Below are 19056 nucleotides of genomic sequence, written 5' to 3'. Positions count from 1 at the left end.
GGAGTTCCATGCCACCTCTTAGCTGTAGGGGACTCCATCATATACTAAAAGTAGAACTGCTTCCTCTCGAAGGGGAACATTCCTTACTTTTGTTTTTATTTATCTGGGTTTATTGTATTTCCATCCAAAAAACTGGAAGCCTTGAGGGCAGGGACAATATTTGGGTTTGAATCTCCAATGCCTCGGACATAATGCCTGATAAATGATCCTTTCTTCCCGAAATTAAGAAGACAAAAGGAGACTGAGAAAAGGATAAGGTGAAGATACAAAGAAAGGCAGGAGGACAGGAGGAGATGAAAGAAAGAAAGGAAAGGGCAGAACACAGAAAAGGTAAAAGGAAAGGAGAAAGAAGATATAATAAAATGAAGAAAGAAGACACAGGTATTGAGCTATGTATGGGACTATTGCCATATGCCTCCAGAAAATTAAAATACACAAAATTAGATTCTCATTATGAAGCCAAAGGGCCTGGCTTCCACTCTTGCACCAGTGTGACTTTGTACACGTCATCTCATTTCCTCCATCCTTAGTTTCCTTATTTGTAAATGATGAGGTAGGAGTGGATGACCTCTGTGGTTCCTGCCAACTCTAAAATTCTATGAATCCATAAGATTTTTTAGAAATGTATCCCCTTAAAATAAGAGGGAAGAAGGGAAGACAGATTGAGGAGAATCCAACAAGTGTTGTTAAGTCCCAAAGGCTCTGCTAGGTGTTGGGAGACAGGATAAAAAGGATAAAATTTAGTAAAGAATTTACATGTAGGGAAAGAAAAAGAGAGGAAGCAAGGATCAAGCCAACATATAACCTCAGGAAGATAGAAAAGGGCAAAGATTATTGTGGCATTTTGTCTCAGACTAATCCTAGAGACCTTAATTAAATAAGTGCTTATTAAGCAATTATTGCGTGCAGAAACCTAATTATATAGTATAATACAGAAAGGAGTCCCATTGAAGTAGATATTATAAACCTAGTTCTTCTTTCTAATAAGCCATTAGCTTCTGTTTGGTCACACACATATACATATACATATACATACAAGTTTATATATACATGCCTATACACATATACAAGTGAGTGTGTGTGTGTGTGTGTGTGTGTGTGTGTGTGTGTGTGTGTGAGAGAGAGAGAGAGAGAGAGAGAGAGAGAGAGAGAGAGAGAGAGAGAGAGAGAGAGAGAGATTTAAAAACTTAATGGAATTTTGGAATGTGTGGTTCAGATGGATGAAAATTCCCTCTCTATGAGCATTTTGGGCTATTTTTTTCTTTGAGCAAGAAGGAGGACTGGGAGTCATGGCCAGGAATTTTGAGAAAGGACAGAGGCAGACACAGACAGACACACAGACACACACACGTACCCCGTTTGTAAAGAAGGATCTTGGAGATGGCATCCCTAGTTCCACATGGACTTAATGAGTTGAGATGGAAAGCATTAATGACTAAGGGGTAACCCCTGACAGAAACACCTGAAATAGAAATCAGAATAATTGGTGGCACCATAGAAAACTTGAGGTGGCAACTCAGAACCAAGAACTCTGATTGAAGCTGTTGGGCTATACTCACTTCTAAAAAACTAAGGGAAGGTAAAAAAAAATGTCTATTCTTTCTTTGAACTTCCTCTTTCTGGCCCTGCCTACTAAGAGACACTATAATGTATATTGGTTATTTTAACCTTAAACATTTCTTGTATCCTGATCTTGCCTCTAAAACAGAGGCTAAGGTGGGGGGTTGGCAGGTTGTAGCTGGAGATACCCAAACATTTAAACTGGGGCATAGTGTTAAAATTTCTCTGAATATTAGGAATTTTCCTTACTGGAGACGCTGAGCTATTGTGACTATACTAAAAACTGATAATATTTAATATAAATTTTAGACTTTAATCAGGGTCAAAGTTTGAATTAAGAAGAGCCTGGACCTAATAGTCCCCTTTGCTTAACTTAGAGAACACCTTTTGATGTGAGGCAAACAAAAGGGACCTCCTTACCAGACCCTTCTTCTGACATCTTAGTAATAAGGAAAAACACAGATACCCTGAGTTGTAAGTTCAGCTTTGTCAACTCTGTTAAGATACCACAACTTCAAAGGCCTGTTTAGGACAGGATATCTGTCATCTGGGTGATGGGACTTTTTCCTTATCTTAAATCACAGAGATACCCCATGGAAAGAAGATGCCCATAGCTTGGGATCATAAAACCCAACTGACGCTACTTTGTTTACAATGTGTTTATCTAAGAGAACTCCTTTCTCATGGCAAAAAGTACTTAAGATAGTCAATTTCTGTACTGAGTTAGCCAGTTCTGATCCTGACTCCATAGCACTATGTAACTGTTATCTTTATGGAGAACTGATTAATTAATTAAATCATAAAATGTATGCATTTAGCCTGTTGCCTTTTCTCTAACCAAGTTTTCAGGTCAACAAAACCTATCTCTTAAATAAACTCCATAAAATAGCAGAGGCGATTGCATGAACCTGAGTACCATATATTGTTCTGAGGCTAACCAGTGAGCTAATCTCCAGCTTCAGGGAAGGGAGGTACTATGAAGACTGGTAAGGTCTAAGTGAGGACAACCTGGGAGGGAGTATCTTCTCTCTTCCCTTCTAGAAGGGGAGGAGATGAAAGGATTGAGCACTTTCCACAAGGTTCCCTGTGAAGTCCAAAGTCAAAAGCAAGTACCAGAAGAAAGGCTAATAATTCAAACTTTGACCCTTATTAAGGTATAAAGACAAAAAGGTATACGTACACATACAGACACAGACTGGCTGTTTCTCCATAACAGCACAATGGGCAAAGAAGTGAAAAATTCAGTAAACTTTAGTTTTATGTGCATCATTGTTTTGTCAAGATTACCCCCACTGAGTCTTTCCCCTGACTCCACCTGAATCAGTTTGGTTATTATGTAGACATAAAATAACATGCCTATGGAAGGACTTATCTGGATGAGTTAAGCAAGACATCCAGACCCTGTAACTAAGATGAAACACGAGTTTTAGACCTGAATTTTGAAGACAATTACCATTCTTCCTTTCTACTTTGTTTTGTTGTGTTTACACAAACTTTCTTTGAAAGACATGGATTATAAGTGAAAGATTTAAAAATCTTCCCTATAAGCTGACATCTAGGACTAGAAAAATAAAAGGAACAACAGGAGAGAGCTTCCAGAGGAATATTCCAATGGTTCCGCATGGACCCTGATTATCAATTATCTGTAGTGTCTGGGGGGCTCACCAAAAACCAAGAAGTCAGCTTAGAGGAAAATGATCCATGTAACATAATTCCCCTTTCTTTTTCCCTTTGTCCACTCTTGCCTCCTTTTCCTTCTGCCTCTTAAGGTCATTTCCCCCACCCCTCACTGAAATGGTGATAGTGCAATGCCTTTAGATTTCTTCCTCAGAGTCAGGGAAGCTGCAAGTCAGTCTTTCTGCCCTGACCCTGTAGATCACAGTTTCTCTTTCTGTCTCCATGATATCCTGGCTGGATGATATTCCTCCCTCATCAAGCTGCTGGAGTTTCCATCTCCACTCTCCTGAATTCTCTCAGGACTAGAAACAGCTGAGTACAATGGAAAGAGAGGGAAATTTGATGTCAGAAGAGCTGGCTTTGAATCTCAGCTGGCCAGCTACTAACTGACCTCAAGCAAATCATTCTGACTTTCTGGGTTTCAGTTTTCTTATCTATGCAATGACTGAATAGGGCTAGATGCTTTCTAAGGTCTCTTCCAGCTCTAAATCTATGCACCTAAGGCAATCTCAGTGGTGTTAGTCTTTGTAAAAAGCATATAAAATTGCTTTTATTGAGTCATTGTTTTCTCTCTAAATAATAAAAGTTGCAAGATCATAGGAAGCATTTCTGAAGTAAGCCCTTAAAACAATTATAACCCCATAGAGTTGTCATTTAAGAAGGATACCCTATATTAGAAATATTTTCCAAATTGAATTCAGTGATATTTACTGCTGCTGCACCTCCTGCCCCTCTCCCAATTCCTCCATCAAAAATAAAGCCAGAATGAAGCTCTAAATGAGTGGGAAAGACACATTTCCTGTCATTCCCTTTGTCATGTCAGAGTTGACCATAACCCTACAGAAATGATTGATATTACAGGCTTCAGATTTGAAAGAAAACCTCAAAGGAAGTGATAATCTCATTCTTTCCTAGCTAGAATTGACTTGTTTATTCTGAGCATTAGTGATTGGTTAAATCAGAGAGAAATTCCAGACTCCCTTTTGGTAATACTCAAAACATGAGAAGTACAAGAAGACACCCAAGTCAACATACTGCTGCCCTTGAAATCACAACAGCAGACTGCCTCAGAGAGCTTTAAACCAGAGAAGGCAAAGTAGCAGACCCCTTAAGGACAGCTAGCTAACAGAGGCTTGCACCACTGCATGAACAGAAGAGTTGAGTCTAGAACTGTTGTCTGTCCTTCATTTTCAAAGAGGATCAATGACATCATGATGGTGATATCTTTCTTGACTTGATTATGAATAGGATTTAAGTGAGGCAGAGTTGTACAAAGTCGGCAACCTCACTGTCTTCCAGAGTCTTCAAAGTCCAGTGGCAAGATAAAAATCAAGATGACTAGAATGGCCCAGGATGCGGTGGATGACCTTTGCATCTTCAGTGCCTGACCAGGCTCGAAGCACTCTACAATGCCTGTTCTTAGCTGCCTTCATGGAAGTTGGAATAAATTGTTCTGTCTGCCCATTCGGCAAGAGGGAGTCTTCACGTGCCTGGGGTAAACATCTCCCTATCTCACCTATAGTTTTGAGCCCTGTCGGTTACCCTCAACCTAGTGTAACCTTTCTGCTGAAACAGTTTACTAGGGTGTGGTGGTTGTACATGCTACAGCTTCTTGGAGTCACAGGTGAGGATTGAGTGAATCAGGTGGACACCAAAAGTGGATGAGCAGCCCTGAAAAGAGCTCACACAAGAGGTGCTAGCTCTCCCTAATTTTCCCATGCATCACAAGTGACCCCTATGTTACCTGAAAACAGGGACAGGATCAGAGGACTTCCACAGCATAACATAGTGGAAAGAACATTGGAATTGCAAATAGGGAGACCTGGGCTCTAGTTCCCAGCTGAGCCACTCCTCAAGGTATGTGGCTTTGGTCAAGTCTCAACCATTTAGAGCTTCAGCTTCCTCACGGTAAAGTGAAAACAATATCTATTCTCCATCTCTTCCTCAGTGATGAAATTAAGTGAGATAATGTGAAAGTGCTATCTATTGGAACTGCAAAGTGACACACAAACACCAGAGGATCATGGATCTGGAAAGGGATCTTTGTGGCAGATGAGGAAAATAACGCATGGAGGGAGAACTCCCAGCCTAGTATGCCATCCAGTAAGCCATGCTACCATTCTTACGGACAGTGAGGAGGCTGAGGCCTAGAGAGCCTAAGTCAATTGCCTAAGATCACATAGGTAAGTTATGTTTGTAATTGTGGATGTTGATTTATGTTGTTGTTTAGTCTGTTTGTCATATCTGACTCTTCATGACCCTATTTGGGGTTTTCCTGGCAAAGATACTGGAGTGGTTTCCCATTTCCTTCTCCATCTCTTTTTACAGATGAGGAAACTGAGGCACACAGGGTTAAGTGACTTGTCTAAAGTCATATCATTAGTATCTGAGGTCAGATTTGAACTCAGGTTCTCTTAACTCTAAGGCCACCACTCTATCTACTGCTTCACCTAGCTGTCTATGTTAGATAATGTTACCTATTTGCTAAAAGTTTGTTTCTTGTAACAACGCATATGTTTATAGCCTTTGAAAGTTTATAAAACTATTTGACACGTTTTCTCATTTGATCCTCACTGAGAATTCTGTGAGTTGGGTAAGCTCATATTGGCAGTCCATTTTGCAGACTAGGAAATGGAGGCTCCGAGAAATTAAGTGACTTGCTCAAGGTCACCTAGCTACTAAGGAGTATAGCCAGAGATCAAACCCAGGTGCTCTGAACTATACCACCCTACATTTAAGGGAGTTTTCTCACAAGGCTTAAAGATAAGCTCAACAGAGGGTCACACAGTCTGAGTAAGCCCAGAACTCAGGTCTTTCCATTTCAAATTTGGTATTCTATCCATCATACTATAGTTCAGTATACAACTGCTGCAGCTGCAATTGGGGATTGTCCTATAATGTATATTTCCAAGGCTGTTGGATACATATTTAGGCTAAGTATAAAATGTTAGAAGAATAAGTTAGGGTGGGGAGAGTGGAGGAGAGAACACAATTCAGGTATCTCTTGACATAAATTACATATTCTCTGAATATTTAAGAAAAATTATCTGGTCCAAACCCATTTTGCAACTGAGAAAAATAAGGCTCAGAAAGTTCTAGTGCTCTGCTGAATTTCAAATGGCTCACTAGTTCGGAGTGGAGACTACTCTTTCCCTCAGACCACATTGCTACTTTGGATTTGGTTCTGTTTTGGTCAAGGTCCAGTTAAAAATAAAAACAGCTCTGTCTCTAATAATCAGTTTTCTCTGTACAGGTTCACCAACATTACTCTTCTGCCTACCAGGCTGGAGTCCAGAAAAATAAAAATCTATACAAATCCTTAGCAAGTCTCTGCTCTGAGGGTTTACTTCTCAGCATTTTCTTTGGGTGATGGATGGGAGCTCTGCTTCTTAAACTATCTCCCTGGAAAACTGTATCTGCCCCAAGCAACCAAGAGACTTTTCAAAGAGTGTGATTAATTCTGAACAAGGCACCCCTCCAAACATTTAGCAATAAAACTACTAGGCTTCCTCTATGGTCCACATCCTCTGCAACTGAATAAAAACTTGGAGCATTCCCATTCCATTGGAGTTCTTCTCTGCTCCTCCATTACAGTCATAGGCTGAGACAATAATATGCTGGTCCTCAAACTCCTAAATAAAAACTTTTAAACCAATTCTTCTCTTCTACCTTATAACACAGTTTTCTCTAGCATGTTTCAGGGGTGTGTTAAGAATCATCTTCATTGGCCTATATTATTTTAAACTCAGGTTGGGGCTTGTCAGTAAGAAACTTTGAATCTCCCCAAGAGGACTGCTTTGAGTTACAGTTTGGAGATGACTGTGGTTTAAAAGGGGGGGGGGGGAATACCCCTTAAAGCTGAAAGCAAAGAGAGTATAGATGAGTGCTGAACACCATTTCCTGGCTCTACCCTTCTGGTTTCTGGGAAGAAAGGAAAGAACTGCCTCATGTGGAGATAAAAGTGGCTAGCCAAGGGCATTGGCATACACCTCTACCTCCCCTGCCCAACAGGAATAGATGATTTAAAGGAAAAGAGCAACTGAGAAGGGACTGAAGCAAAACTCAGTCTAAAAAGTGAGGCCAGTTGCAGAGTGGAGATGGAAGAAGTAGAGAGAAAATGAGGGAAAAGTGAAAAATAAAGCACCTACACGTCTGAGACCCCAAATACCACCTGGCCTCCCGGCAAACAGCTAGATTCATCCCAGCCTAGAAATAGCTTAATCCTTTCTCTTTCACCTCTGTATGTATGCACCCCAGATGTGCAGGCCAGTGTTCTCTCATCCGGTACACAACAGGGTGCAAATCTCCTTTTGCTCCCTCTTTCTCCCAACCCCCTTCCCAGTTTCTCCCACTTCCCAAAAGCCAATTGCCTTCCCATCCCACACCTTCCAAAAGTCCCTGGTGACTCGAACGTCTTTTTCCTTCTCTTTACCTGTACTGTCTCAGGCAGAGGCAAGACTGCAACTCGACGTCTCCCGATACGAAATTTGGCCGCCTTGTATATCTTCCAGTAGACGAAAAGGACTACTCCGAGGGGGACATAGAAGGCGCCACAGGTGGAGAAAACAGCGTAGGAGGGTTCCTGGCTCACCTGGCAGCGCTGGAGCTCTGCACTATACACCTCACCCCAGCCGAATACCAAGGGAGCAAAGGCTATAAGAGCAGACAGGGCCCAGGTGAGGACAATCATGAGGTTGGAGGCGCGGCTGCGGGTGCGCAGGGTGTATTGGATGTGGCGGGTGATGGTCCAGTAGCGGTCCAGGGCAATGGCCGCCACGTTCCAGATGCTGGCGGTGCAGCAGAGCACGTCGAAGGAGATCCAGACATGGCACAGGGCGCGCCCCAGCCGCCACCGCCTCCCGGTAGATACCTCGCTCACCAGGCTCAGGGGCATGACCAGAGCCGCCACAAGCACGTCGGATACAGCGGTTGAAGCCACTAAATTGTGCGGGACACGGTGGAAGGCGCGCACCCTTAGGATGGTGGCCAAGACCAGCAAGTTCCAGAGGAAGGTGGCCACAATGAGGAGCACTAAGAGCGTCAAGATTAACACAGTGAAAATGGAGAAGGGGGGCTCCTTGCTGTGCAAGATGCCCGCACTTCTCCCGACGGCGCCCTGATCTCCAGCAGCTCCCGGGGTGCTGGGGCTACTGTTGTAATCCTCAGGCCCCGACGTGAAGGTGAGGGCTGGAGGCGTGGATACGTTGCTGCTCTCCATCGTGAGCTCCTCGCCTTCCTCTGCCTCCCAGACTCTGGGTACCCAAACTCAGGCTTTCACTTGCATAGGCACAAAGCCGACGGGGCGAGTAGAATGGTGGGAATGGGCAGGAGGAGTATGCGGGGGAAGAGGGAAACGAGAAAGGTAGAAACCGCCCAGCCTACTGAGCTGGAGCAGCGCTACCGAGATGGCTCGCCCCCACTGGGCTGGAGAATGGAGCCGTTCGCTCGTGGCTAAACTCGACCCCGGAGATTGTGGCGGGGGAAGAGGCAGACAGGGAGAATGGCAGATTCGGGCTTCCTCCACAAATGCTTCTCGATCCTCCCTCCAAGCCTTCTCTCCATCCCGGAGACGGTCGGGCAGCAAGAGAGACGGGAGGCTGCCGGAGCGCAGCGAGGTCTGTGGGCTGGCTGAAGCAGCTGGAGCCGCAGCCAGCATGGATGGGAGCCTTCCCTCTTTGCCTAGGGGTCAGGGCGGCGGGGAGGGGGTAATGTGGCGCACCAACCAATGGCAGTCCAGCACACTCCCCTTCCTCAGCTGGTTTCCAAGCGTAGTCCCTCTCCGTGTGTCTCATCAAGTCTGCCGGTGTTCTGTTTGAAGGAGGTGTTACCGTGGGCTAATTCTGAACCCGTCACCTTTGCGGATCCTGTAAATGGGTCGTGACTTTTGGCTGTATATTTGGAAGTTGGAGGAACAGGTACTTTTTATTTATTTATTGCCTCGCCCCAGGTCTCTCTTGGAGACCCAGCTGATGCCTCTCAGCTCTGGATGAAGTGGGAGAAGGAAGGGTTCAGGTGCATTTTGGAATTCAAATGAAAAACCCTGATAATTCCCTTACTCCTTTACCCCCAAGCACCCTTGCTCTGTGAGACGAAAAATTAGATCGAATAAATTGGGCTTGCCTGATGGGTCTTGAGAAATCTGATCATTCACATCCCTATCCCCTCCAACACCCCCCCACACCTGAAAGCAGGAGCACGTGTTTTCCTCTCTTCCCCGCCCCATGAAGACACTATCCTACCCTTCTGAGCTTAAATCTATACATCTTGTGTGTACATAGTTTTTTGCATGTCTTCTCTCCCATTAGAATGTGAGCTTTTTAAATGTAAAGACTGGGTTATTTTTGTTGTTGTTTATTTTTGCCCTTTTAAAAAATTCCCAAGCACATTGAAAGTGTTTGGTTAATATACTTGTCGACATGACTGTTGAATGAAATGCACATTGCCTGTTTCCCCATCTCTTCACCTCCATTCCCAGTTTCCAATTTTTAGGTATAGAGTTTGAGAAGGAGGAATAGTAGGATTAGCGCTTTCCACCCAAAAGGGGCTTTAGAGGTCACTGACTCCAATCCCTCTCATTCTACATGTGAGAAATTTGAAATCCAGAGAGTTTAAGTGACTTGCCCAAAGTCTCATTGATAGGGAAATGGCAGAGGCAGATTCAAACCTGGTGCCTCTGATTTCATATCCAGCACACTTTCCATGCTGCAAATGCAATGTTCTTTGACATCTCATCCAGCTAGCTCATTTTTAAGATGTGGAAACAGATACTGAAAGTTCAAGACTTACCCAAAGTCACACAGATAGTATCCAAGTTGGAACTAGAACCCAGATGTTTGGATTTCCTGTTCAGTGAAGAATCAATGTTGAATAACTCAGATGTTAAAGGCAAAACACCTCTAAACTCATTCATTAAGAGACTGGATTTGAACTCAGTTCTTTTGACAGTGCTCCTTCCACTATGTCATACTTAGTTGATAACTCACAGGTAATTATTTGAGATATGTATAGATGGTAACCGTACTGTCTAGGACCACATTGCTAGAAAGGCAGATTTTGAAACCAGGTCTTCCTGACTCCAAGTCCAGCACCCCATCCACTAAGACATAGTGCATGGGAAATGAAAAAAAAAAGGCCAAAATATTAAACTTGATTGTACTGTTGTTTGTTGTTATTTCTCTTTCATTTTCAAAGAGAAGCAATGTCATCACTAGGTGATATCTTGACTTGTGAATGGATTGGATTTAAGTGAGGCGGAGTTATGAAAAGTCATCAGCCAGATGATGATGACTGTTCCAGAGTCAGGGAAGTCCAGTGGCAAGACAAGTCAGGATGACTGGTAATGGCCCAGGATGTAGTGGATGACTTTGGTGTTTTTGATGTCTGATCAAGCTCTTGAATATATTATTCTCTTTCTTGAAATGTAAAGAAAGTGAGGAGAAGTATTTATATATTATCTACTATGTACAAAGTGCTGTGCTGAGTACTTTATGAATATTATTATACGAACCATCTTTATGATTGATAAATCAACAAGCATTATTCAGCCCTTACCGAATGCTTACCGAATGTCAGGCATTGTACACTGGGTTATAGTACGCAAGCAACACAAACAAACAAAAACACAATACAACCCAATTCAATTATTTAAATCACTCCAAATTTCATTTTGAATTTTGTTACAAATTTTGTTAAAAGTCCTTAGTCTGCACAGTCTTGCATCTCCCTCAAGAATTAAAAAAACGGTCTTTATCACTGCCTTCCCACTGGGCCTGTGGGCAGCACTGCTCTAGGGAGCAGTCTTCGTTCTTCTCCACTATACACTGGTTGCTGGACTTACCTGTGTTCTTAACTGTATTGTACATGCTACAGTACTTAGACGTACCTATCCATGAACAAAGAAAACTTTAAAATTAAAAAAACACATCGACCATACAGACAATAAAATACATAATGCTATATTATTCCTAAAAGCTTTGAATTCAGGTCCCAGTGGCTGTCACCAAGAAATTAATTAAAGCCCTGCCTATTTTTTACATAAGAAAAGAGACAGTGTATGTTGCAGCCGCCTCAAGCATCTCAATAAAGAGCAGTACATGCTGCAGACCATCTAAATAAATAAGTAACTGTATATGTAGCTGATTTCACACAGCTATAAATAATGGATATTTTTGAGAGAATCTAATCCAACCCATGAGGGGCCTGAAGACATTTGAAGGGATTTCTTATAAGGGTCTGAGTACAATGAAGGGAGATTTATCGTTCTCTTTTCTTGCAGCCCAAATTCTAAAAACTTTGAGGGTAGTATTTATGGCTCTGCCCTCCTCACCCTCTACCTCCAGCACCGAGTCCAATCCCCACTTTAAGGAGAGAGTTCATAATTTTGCAGGAGGAAGTTGTATTAAAAGAAGGAAGGAAAAAAACCCCAAATCCATAAATGAGCAACTTTTGATTCCAGAAGTGTCTAAATAAATCTATGGACTAGGACAGTCACTGTCTTAGTCCCTCCTGTGTTTTTATCTTTCTCTCTCTCTCCTCTCCTTTCCTTGCTTCTCTCTCTCTTTCTCTTTTCTCTCTCTTCTCTGTCTGTCTCTCCCTTTCACTTTCTATCAGTTGTCAGACCCTTTCATAACCATTAGTATCTTTTTAGGGTAGATTCATTTTATTTTCCCAGCTACCCAAATGGCAACCAATTTCATTAGTGTGTGGTGTTGGTGTTGGCCATGTCCAATGCCTTGAAATGAAAATGTTTATGATAAAATGACATGAGGTTTCTAAGTAGCCTATGAACATTTGTCCTCATTCATATGATAAACCATAATCAGAACCTTCAAAAATTTTCTGACATCTCCTCTGTCAACCTTTGCATCAATGAGTATCATAGTAATTCTAACTTGGTCTGAAGGAGTTTATCAAGTTCTCTGTAGAATTTCATACTTCATCTTTTGTGACAGATACTGGCACATAAGCTACAATTACATTCATGGTGATCTTTTGTTACTACTCATCATGAACATGACAACGTGAGATAATCGAGTGGCTCATAAGAGAATTTCTTAATATCTTTGGCACACAACAAACCAATTCTACCAACTTTTGTTTACTTCTCCAGGGAGAACCTGTAAACCAGTTGCAACTATTATCTTCTCTTTAACCTTGGGATACTTCCAGATTTCCCTATATTTGTTTTATTAATATAAGTTTTTATTGATATTTTCTTTCTTGCATCACTACAATATCCCATGTATCCCACTCCTCTTAGGTCATCTAATGGGACAAATAATTTTTTTTAGAAAGTGAAAAAGCACAATTGATCAATACATGGAAGTCAGAAAGCATGTGTAATGTCTAACACCTGTGGACCTCCTACCTCCACAAAGGGTAGTTTGGCAGTCTTCTCATCTTTTGTTATTCAAATTCCACTTGACCTTTCTAATGTTAATACACTTACTTTTGATCTGTGTGTGTGATTATCCTCTCCATTTTTATTGTTGTAGTTCCTGTATATATTGTTTTCTTGTCTCTGCTTATTTCACTCTGCATTAGTTCATATAGGAGGTACACTTCTCTGCAGTCACTGCACAAATCATTTCTCAGAGCATATTACATTTATGTACCAGTTTGTTTAGCTGTTTCCCAATTGATGGACATTTGATTTGCTTCCAAATTCTAATATGTCACAAAAAATGCTGCTGTAAATACTGTGGAGTATATGGGGCCTTTTTCTTATGGATGATTTCCTTGGGGGATAAGCCCGGTAATAGTCTCTGGTTCAAAGGGTACGAACATTTTAGTCACTTTATTTGCATAATTCCACATCACTTTCCAATTCCACACCACTTGTACCACTTCACAGCTCCACAATACATTAATCTTCCCATAGTCCCTCCAACACTGATTATTGCTATTTTTTGTCATTTTTGCCATTTGGTTGGATGTGAGGTGAACACTGAGGGTTGTTCTGATTTGCATTTCTCTTATTATTAGGCATCTGGAGCACTTTTTCATGTGCTTGTGAATACTGTTCATATCCTTTAAACATTTACTCATTGGGGAAGGACTATTAGTCATACATTTATTTATTTAACATTTCTATATCTTAGATACTAAGCCATTATCAGAGAAATGTGATACAAAGATTTTTTCCCATTCAACTGCTTCCCTTTTAATCCTATATGCATTAATGTTGTCTGGGCAGAAGCTTTTCAGTTTCAAGTAATCAAAGTTATCTATTTTATTCTTTTGTAATTCCCTCTATCTCTTGCTGGGTTAGGAATACAGCTCTTACCCATAGCTCTGAGAAGTATATGATCTATTTTTCTTGTGATTTCTTATAGTATGATCTTTAATATGCAATTAATTGTGGTATGTGGTATAAGGAGTTGATCTAAGTCTACTTTCTGCCAGACTGCTTTCTAATTTTCCCAGCAATTTTCATCAAATAAGGACATCTGCATTTCTGCTGAGAGCACTGCCATCCTTCCAGTTACCTAAGTTTATAACATCAAAATCAGTTGTGTTCCTATATCATCTCTTGCATCTGCCCCACTCTGTATTCTCACACAGCCACTACATATATAAGTATATATTTATACGTATAAGTATATACATATATAATATACATATATTACATATAAATATATACTTTTGTACATATATAAAAGCAGATATACTTATATCCTTTACCTGTCTGGGCCTTAGTCAATCAGTCTACTAGAATTTATTAGGGTCCTACTATGTGCCAGGCACTGTGCTCAGTGCTATGGATGAAAAGGAAGGCAAAACACATTTCCTGCTTCAAGGAGCTCTCACAATCTAATGGGGAAGAAGAAAACTTAGTAACAAGAATGTACAAACAAGATCTAGTTTTCTCATCTGTGAAGTGAAGATTTACTTAGATATTTACTTAGATAATCTTGGAGGTTCTGGCCTAACTCTAAATCTATGATCCTACAGTACCTTTGCTCTTTCCCATGTCCCACTAATCCCTCATCTCTTATTTTGTGTTCTTGTCCCCAGTAGAATTTAAAGTCTTTCAAGGCAAAAAGTTATGTTTTTTTGTCTTTGTACCCTCAATACTTAGCACAGTGCCTGACATGTGCTAGGAGCTTAATAAATGTGTTGAATTGAATAGTAATCTATGTCTTCTCCAGATTTGTATTTATTAAACTGACATTTCAAAATTGAATTTGCAGGTGTGTTTAAAGTCCTGCTCTCTCTTTTTCCTCTCCCATCCCAAGTTGGTATCAAGGGGCCTAACTAGAGCTCTCTCACTTCTGATGCTGTAGCTGTGCCCATCCACTTCCTTTCTGCTCTGCCAACATGTGAAAGCTAATCTTTAATCTGGAGTTGCAGCCATTGTCTGCTGAGACTAAAGGGTTGGTGACCTTCCCTCAGTCACAGTCATGAGAGTCATTTTCTCAAAATAAGCAACTGGCATGTTTCCACATCAAAATCAAAGCAACATTAATGATCAGATGGTGATGGCAAGGAGAAACAGAATGTGCGCAGGAAAACATCGAAGGGTAATTGGCATTTAGTTTTTAAATATGGAGAAATTTGAAGCTAATTTATTTGTAGGAAGGAATGGGGTGGGGAACTTTCGAGTGGCATGAATTAGAGTAATTGGGAACTAAGAATCTCTTGCCCTTCCTCCTGCTGTTCTTGGTGTCTTAATGAGGCAGGCGTGCTGCAGTATTTCATAGCTGATTTCCTTTATGTAGTCAAAGAGAGAGTGAATGGTTTTTCATTTGCACATGCTCCATCCATCACACCAAAAATATTCTACTTGCTTACCTCTGGGTGGTACAGACTGTCCAGAGCTACAAAATCTCACCCTTTCCAATCCCCACAGTAAAATAAGAAAAAAAAAATCATAGTGAATAAAATATTACCTCTCCTCTCACCAGCCACTGAATCTCCTACTCAATGCAAAGCATTTCATTCTTTGGTTCAGGAGAGTAGGAGAAGGTAGGTTAGTTCTTTGGGATTTCTTATGGCCTTAGGCTTCTCTCCTCTCACTTTCCTTTCCATTTGGGCCATTTTATTACTGATTGGTCCCCTACATGGTCAAAGGAAAAAAGAAAAGAAGATATGAGGGAAGTGAACAAAATCATTCTGCCTCAGCTTAGCCTACCGAACACAACGAAGGTTTGTCAAGGAGGTAAAAAGCCAAGGTGAATTTGTATGGCCAGTGGGACTAGGAGTACACAAAGAAAGCCATTTACTCAGACCAGAGTGATGGGTAAGCATAGCACCTCAATGACAGGTGTTTTCCAATGTTTTGTTTTTTAATTTTTAATGCTGGAAAATGGAGTATAGGCATTTATTTCATGATGGGCCATGATAGATAAATATGTAGTCAACAAATGTGAAATGCTTACTATCTACCAAGAAAGATTTTAAAAATAAAAAAATACCACCTCCAGAAGCAAAAAAATGAAATAGAAGAGATGGCATGAATAAGCTAGAAATTGAATGAGGTAGATTTTGATAAAGTTACCTGGTGGCAAGATTCCCTCTTGAGAGTCAGTGGTACTGCATTCAGATCTCTCCTAGTGCTCATTTCCTGTGTAACCCTCCATAAGTCATTTAATTTTTCTGGGCCTTAGTTTCCTCATCTATAGAAGGAGGGGAGCTGGACTAGATGGTGTCCAAGGATCCATAACTAGTTGTATGATGTCCTGATCCTATGGGATTCCGGATTAGGCTGCTAACATACTGTGTAATTTTGGATGAGCCACTTAATATCTCTTGGGCCTCAGTTTCCTGAGGGGAACAATGAGGAGGTCAGACTAGATGATGTCTAAGGTTCCTTCTAGCTCCACCTTCTCCTCTGCTCTGTGATATACCATAAGAGAAGTCCAAGAAAATTGCTATGGAAAGAAGGAAGAGGAGGAAAGATCATATCTGGCTGATGGAATTATGGAAGGCTTCATGAAAGAAGTGACATTTGAATAGATTCTTAAAGGACTACTGTTGTTTGTCCTTAATTCTCTAAGAGAGCCATGACATCATCAAGGTGATGCTGTGACATGCAATTGAAATGGATTTAAGTGAGGCAGGGCTGTGCAAGGTTGCCAACCCCACTTTTGTCTCCAGTCATCTAGATCCAGTGGCCAGATACTGATCAGAGTGACTGGAGATGCCCTGCTAAAGGACTAAAAAGATTTCACTAGATGGAGGGAGAAGGTTGGGGAGGGCATTCCAAGTAAAATGAATGCATATACACACTCAGGCAAGAATATTTGGAACCAGAAAGACTATACAAATGAAAATGCAACTGCAAAAACAAAGTCTCAATTTAGGCTCAATTTAGACAAAGTGGGAGTGACTGTGGGGTTTTTTTTAGCCTCACAGTGGAGAAGCAGTAGCACTCCACACACACACACACACACACACACACACACACACACACACACACACACTATAAATGTTCTTTAAACAGAACCCTCCTTCCCGATCACTGCTTACATTCTTTACCCTGCTAATATGCATCACTCATAAGAAAATTAATAGACACTTCCCCCACTTAATGGTTTAACTTAACCCAGGCTGTCTCCATTAGAGACTTCTAGCAAATCAGTAGTCTACAGTTTGACCAAATGAGAAATTGTGCTGTTGTCCCCAAGACCAAATAAATGTCAGAGGCTTTACAACCATTACTTTTGATATGCTAAAGGAAGCAAACCTAGAAAGGACAGAATATTATTTTAAAATCTAAAGTTTCTAAATGGGCACATTCTACTAATTTGCTGGTTGTTGATGAACATAGAGATATATAGGTTATTCATTAAAAACATTTTTAAATGCCCTTAGTGCTTAGAGCTTTAGGAGGCTTTAGAGATAATCTAGGAGCCCCCCCCCCCCCATGCCACCCCCATCTTACAAGTGAGAACAGTCAGGCCCAGGGAGATGTAGTGAGTTGCCTAAAATGTAAAATTTTATCTGAGTGAAGATTTGAACCAAGGTCCTTGGGATCTGGGGTCAGAGGATTTAGGTCCAAATCCTGGTCCTGTCACTTATTTTAACATTTTCCATCTTGGAAAAATCATGTAAGCCTCCTGGACCTCAGTTTCCTTGTCTTTAAAAGGGGAGGGTTGGCCCAAATAACCTCTTTCATTCTCCCAACTCTAAATCTATGAACCTTTGATTAGACTAGTAGACCATTAGAGATAAAGACATAGCAGACATTCAATAAATGCTTATTTTAATGAATGTGCTTCTTTTTTCCACTTCCTGGCTGTCAAGGAGGGTATTTGAGGGAGATATGTTACCACAGTTGGAAATTCCACTGTTCTGACATTCTACACCAACCCAGGTTTTCTGATTCCAAGCCAGTGCTGTGATTTGGAACCATGTGTCTATATGGCCTTTACTGATACTGATACTGATATTTGTCTTGGTGCCTGAAAAGTCTCTTTGGAATTAAATGCACTGTCCCTTGCAAAGGAATCAGTAGAATAAACAGAACAGAACTTTTGAAGGGTTGCCATAAAGCTGTTCATAAACTTTACTCTAGGCTCCCTTGAGATGATCCTTGGAACTAGAATTTTATAGCCTGTCCCTCCGACTGAAGTATGGACAGCTAGGTGGCTTAGTCCTTAGAGTGCTGGGCCTGAAGTCAGGAAGACTCATCTTCCTGAGTTCAAATCCACTTACTAGCTAGGTGACCCTGGGCAAGTCACTTAATCCTATTTGCCTTAGTTTCCTCATCTATAAAAAAATGGGAAATTACTCGCGTATCTATGACAAGCAATCCCAAACAGGGTCACGTGACTGAAAAATGACTAAACAATAAAAAGACTGAGGTACAGTCTGAGGCTTTGGATCAGGGGTTCCTTTAATTTAAAGTTAACTGAGCTATACTTAGGGTTTGTTTGTTCATTTTGGGTTGAGAAGTGGGACAGAAATCTTGGCCTCATCACTAACTTGCTAGAGGATTAGGGTTAAGTCATTTTGAAGAGGTTCAGATATTGTCGTATGCCATTCTCATTCCAAACTTTGCATGCCTCTTTTTCTGCCTTTAAAAAATACTTTCAACTTTCCAGATTGCATTTATATGTATGAGCTTATTTGATGCTTCTAACATCCTTGTGTGTTGGACTTGGCCTGCACTGTCAACCCCATTTTACATATGAAGAAACTGAGGATCAGATAAATTAAGTGGTTTGACCAAAGTCATAGAGGTGGCTAGTGGTAAAGCCAAGATCACAGCTCAGGTATCATGACTCCCAAACCTATGCACTTCCTGCTGCATGAGATATTTGAGACTCTTCTTTAGAGAAATATATTTCAATCTTTTCCCTTTCTTGGTGTTAGACTGAGGGCCATTTGAATTTATTTATTTATTTTAAGTTTGCAACATTCATTTCCACAAAATTTTCAGTTCCAAATTTTCTCCCCATCTCTCCCCTCCCCCATCCCAAAACGCCTTGCATTCTGATTGCCCCTTCCACCAACGTGCCCACCCTTCTAACACCCCTCCCTTCCCTTGTCCCTGTCTTCTGTCTTGTCCTATAGGGCAAGATAAATTTCTATACCCCTTTACCTGTATTTCTTATTTTCCAGTTGTATGCGAAAACAATTTTGAGGGCCATTTAAAAACAGGTAAGATTTGGAAAGAGACCAAAAAGACAAAGACTAATCAGATCAATAACAGCAGAACACCACATACCTTGTTTATTTCCTTCCTGAATATGGCAGCCTGGCTCTTGAATCCCTGGAGGGAAGGACTGTTTACCACATTTACAGCCAAAGTGATACAGTAATTCTATTGCTCTCTTCTTTTAAAAAAATTACTTGTTTTCCTCTCTTCTCTCT

At 41.0% G+C, this 19056-nt stretch overlaps 1 protein-coding gene across 3 annotated transcripts in view; it reads right to left on the bottom strand.

The window, feature by feature from the left end:
- Nucleotides 1-8531, bottom strand: part of LOC140506285 (5-hydroxytryptamine receptor 5B-like) — a 37571-nt gene extending 29040 nt beyond the window's left edge. For all 3 annotated transcript variants that reach the window (XM_072613297.1, XM_072613299.1, XM_072613296.1), the window contains exon 1: nucleotides 7670-8531. In XM_072613297.1, coding sequence (XP_072469398.1) covers nucleotides 7670-8455 — 786 coding nt within the window. In that variant the 5' untranslated portion in view covers nucleotides 8456-8531. The remainder of the gene's footprint in view (nucleotides 1-7669) is intronic.
- Nucleotides 8532-19056: the final 10525 nt, after the last annotated feature.

Source organism: Notamacropus eugenii, chromosome 5, assembly GCF_028372415.1.
Source record: "Notamacropus eugenii isolate mMacEug1 chromosome 5, mMacEug1.pri_v2, whole genome shotgun sequence".
Classification (NCBI taxonomy): Eukaryota; Metazoa; Chordata; class Mammalia; order Diprotodontia; family Macropodidae; genus Notamacropus; species Notamacropus eugenii.
This window is presented reverse-complemented; position numbering and strand designations above follow the sequence as displayed.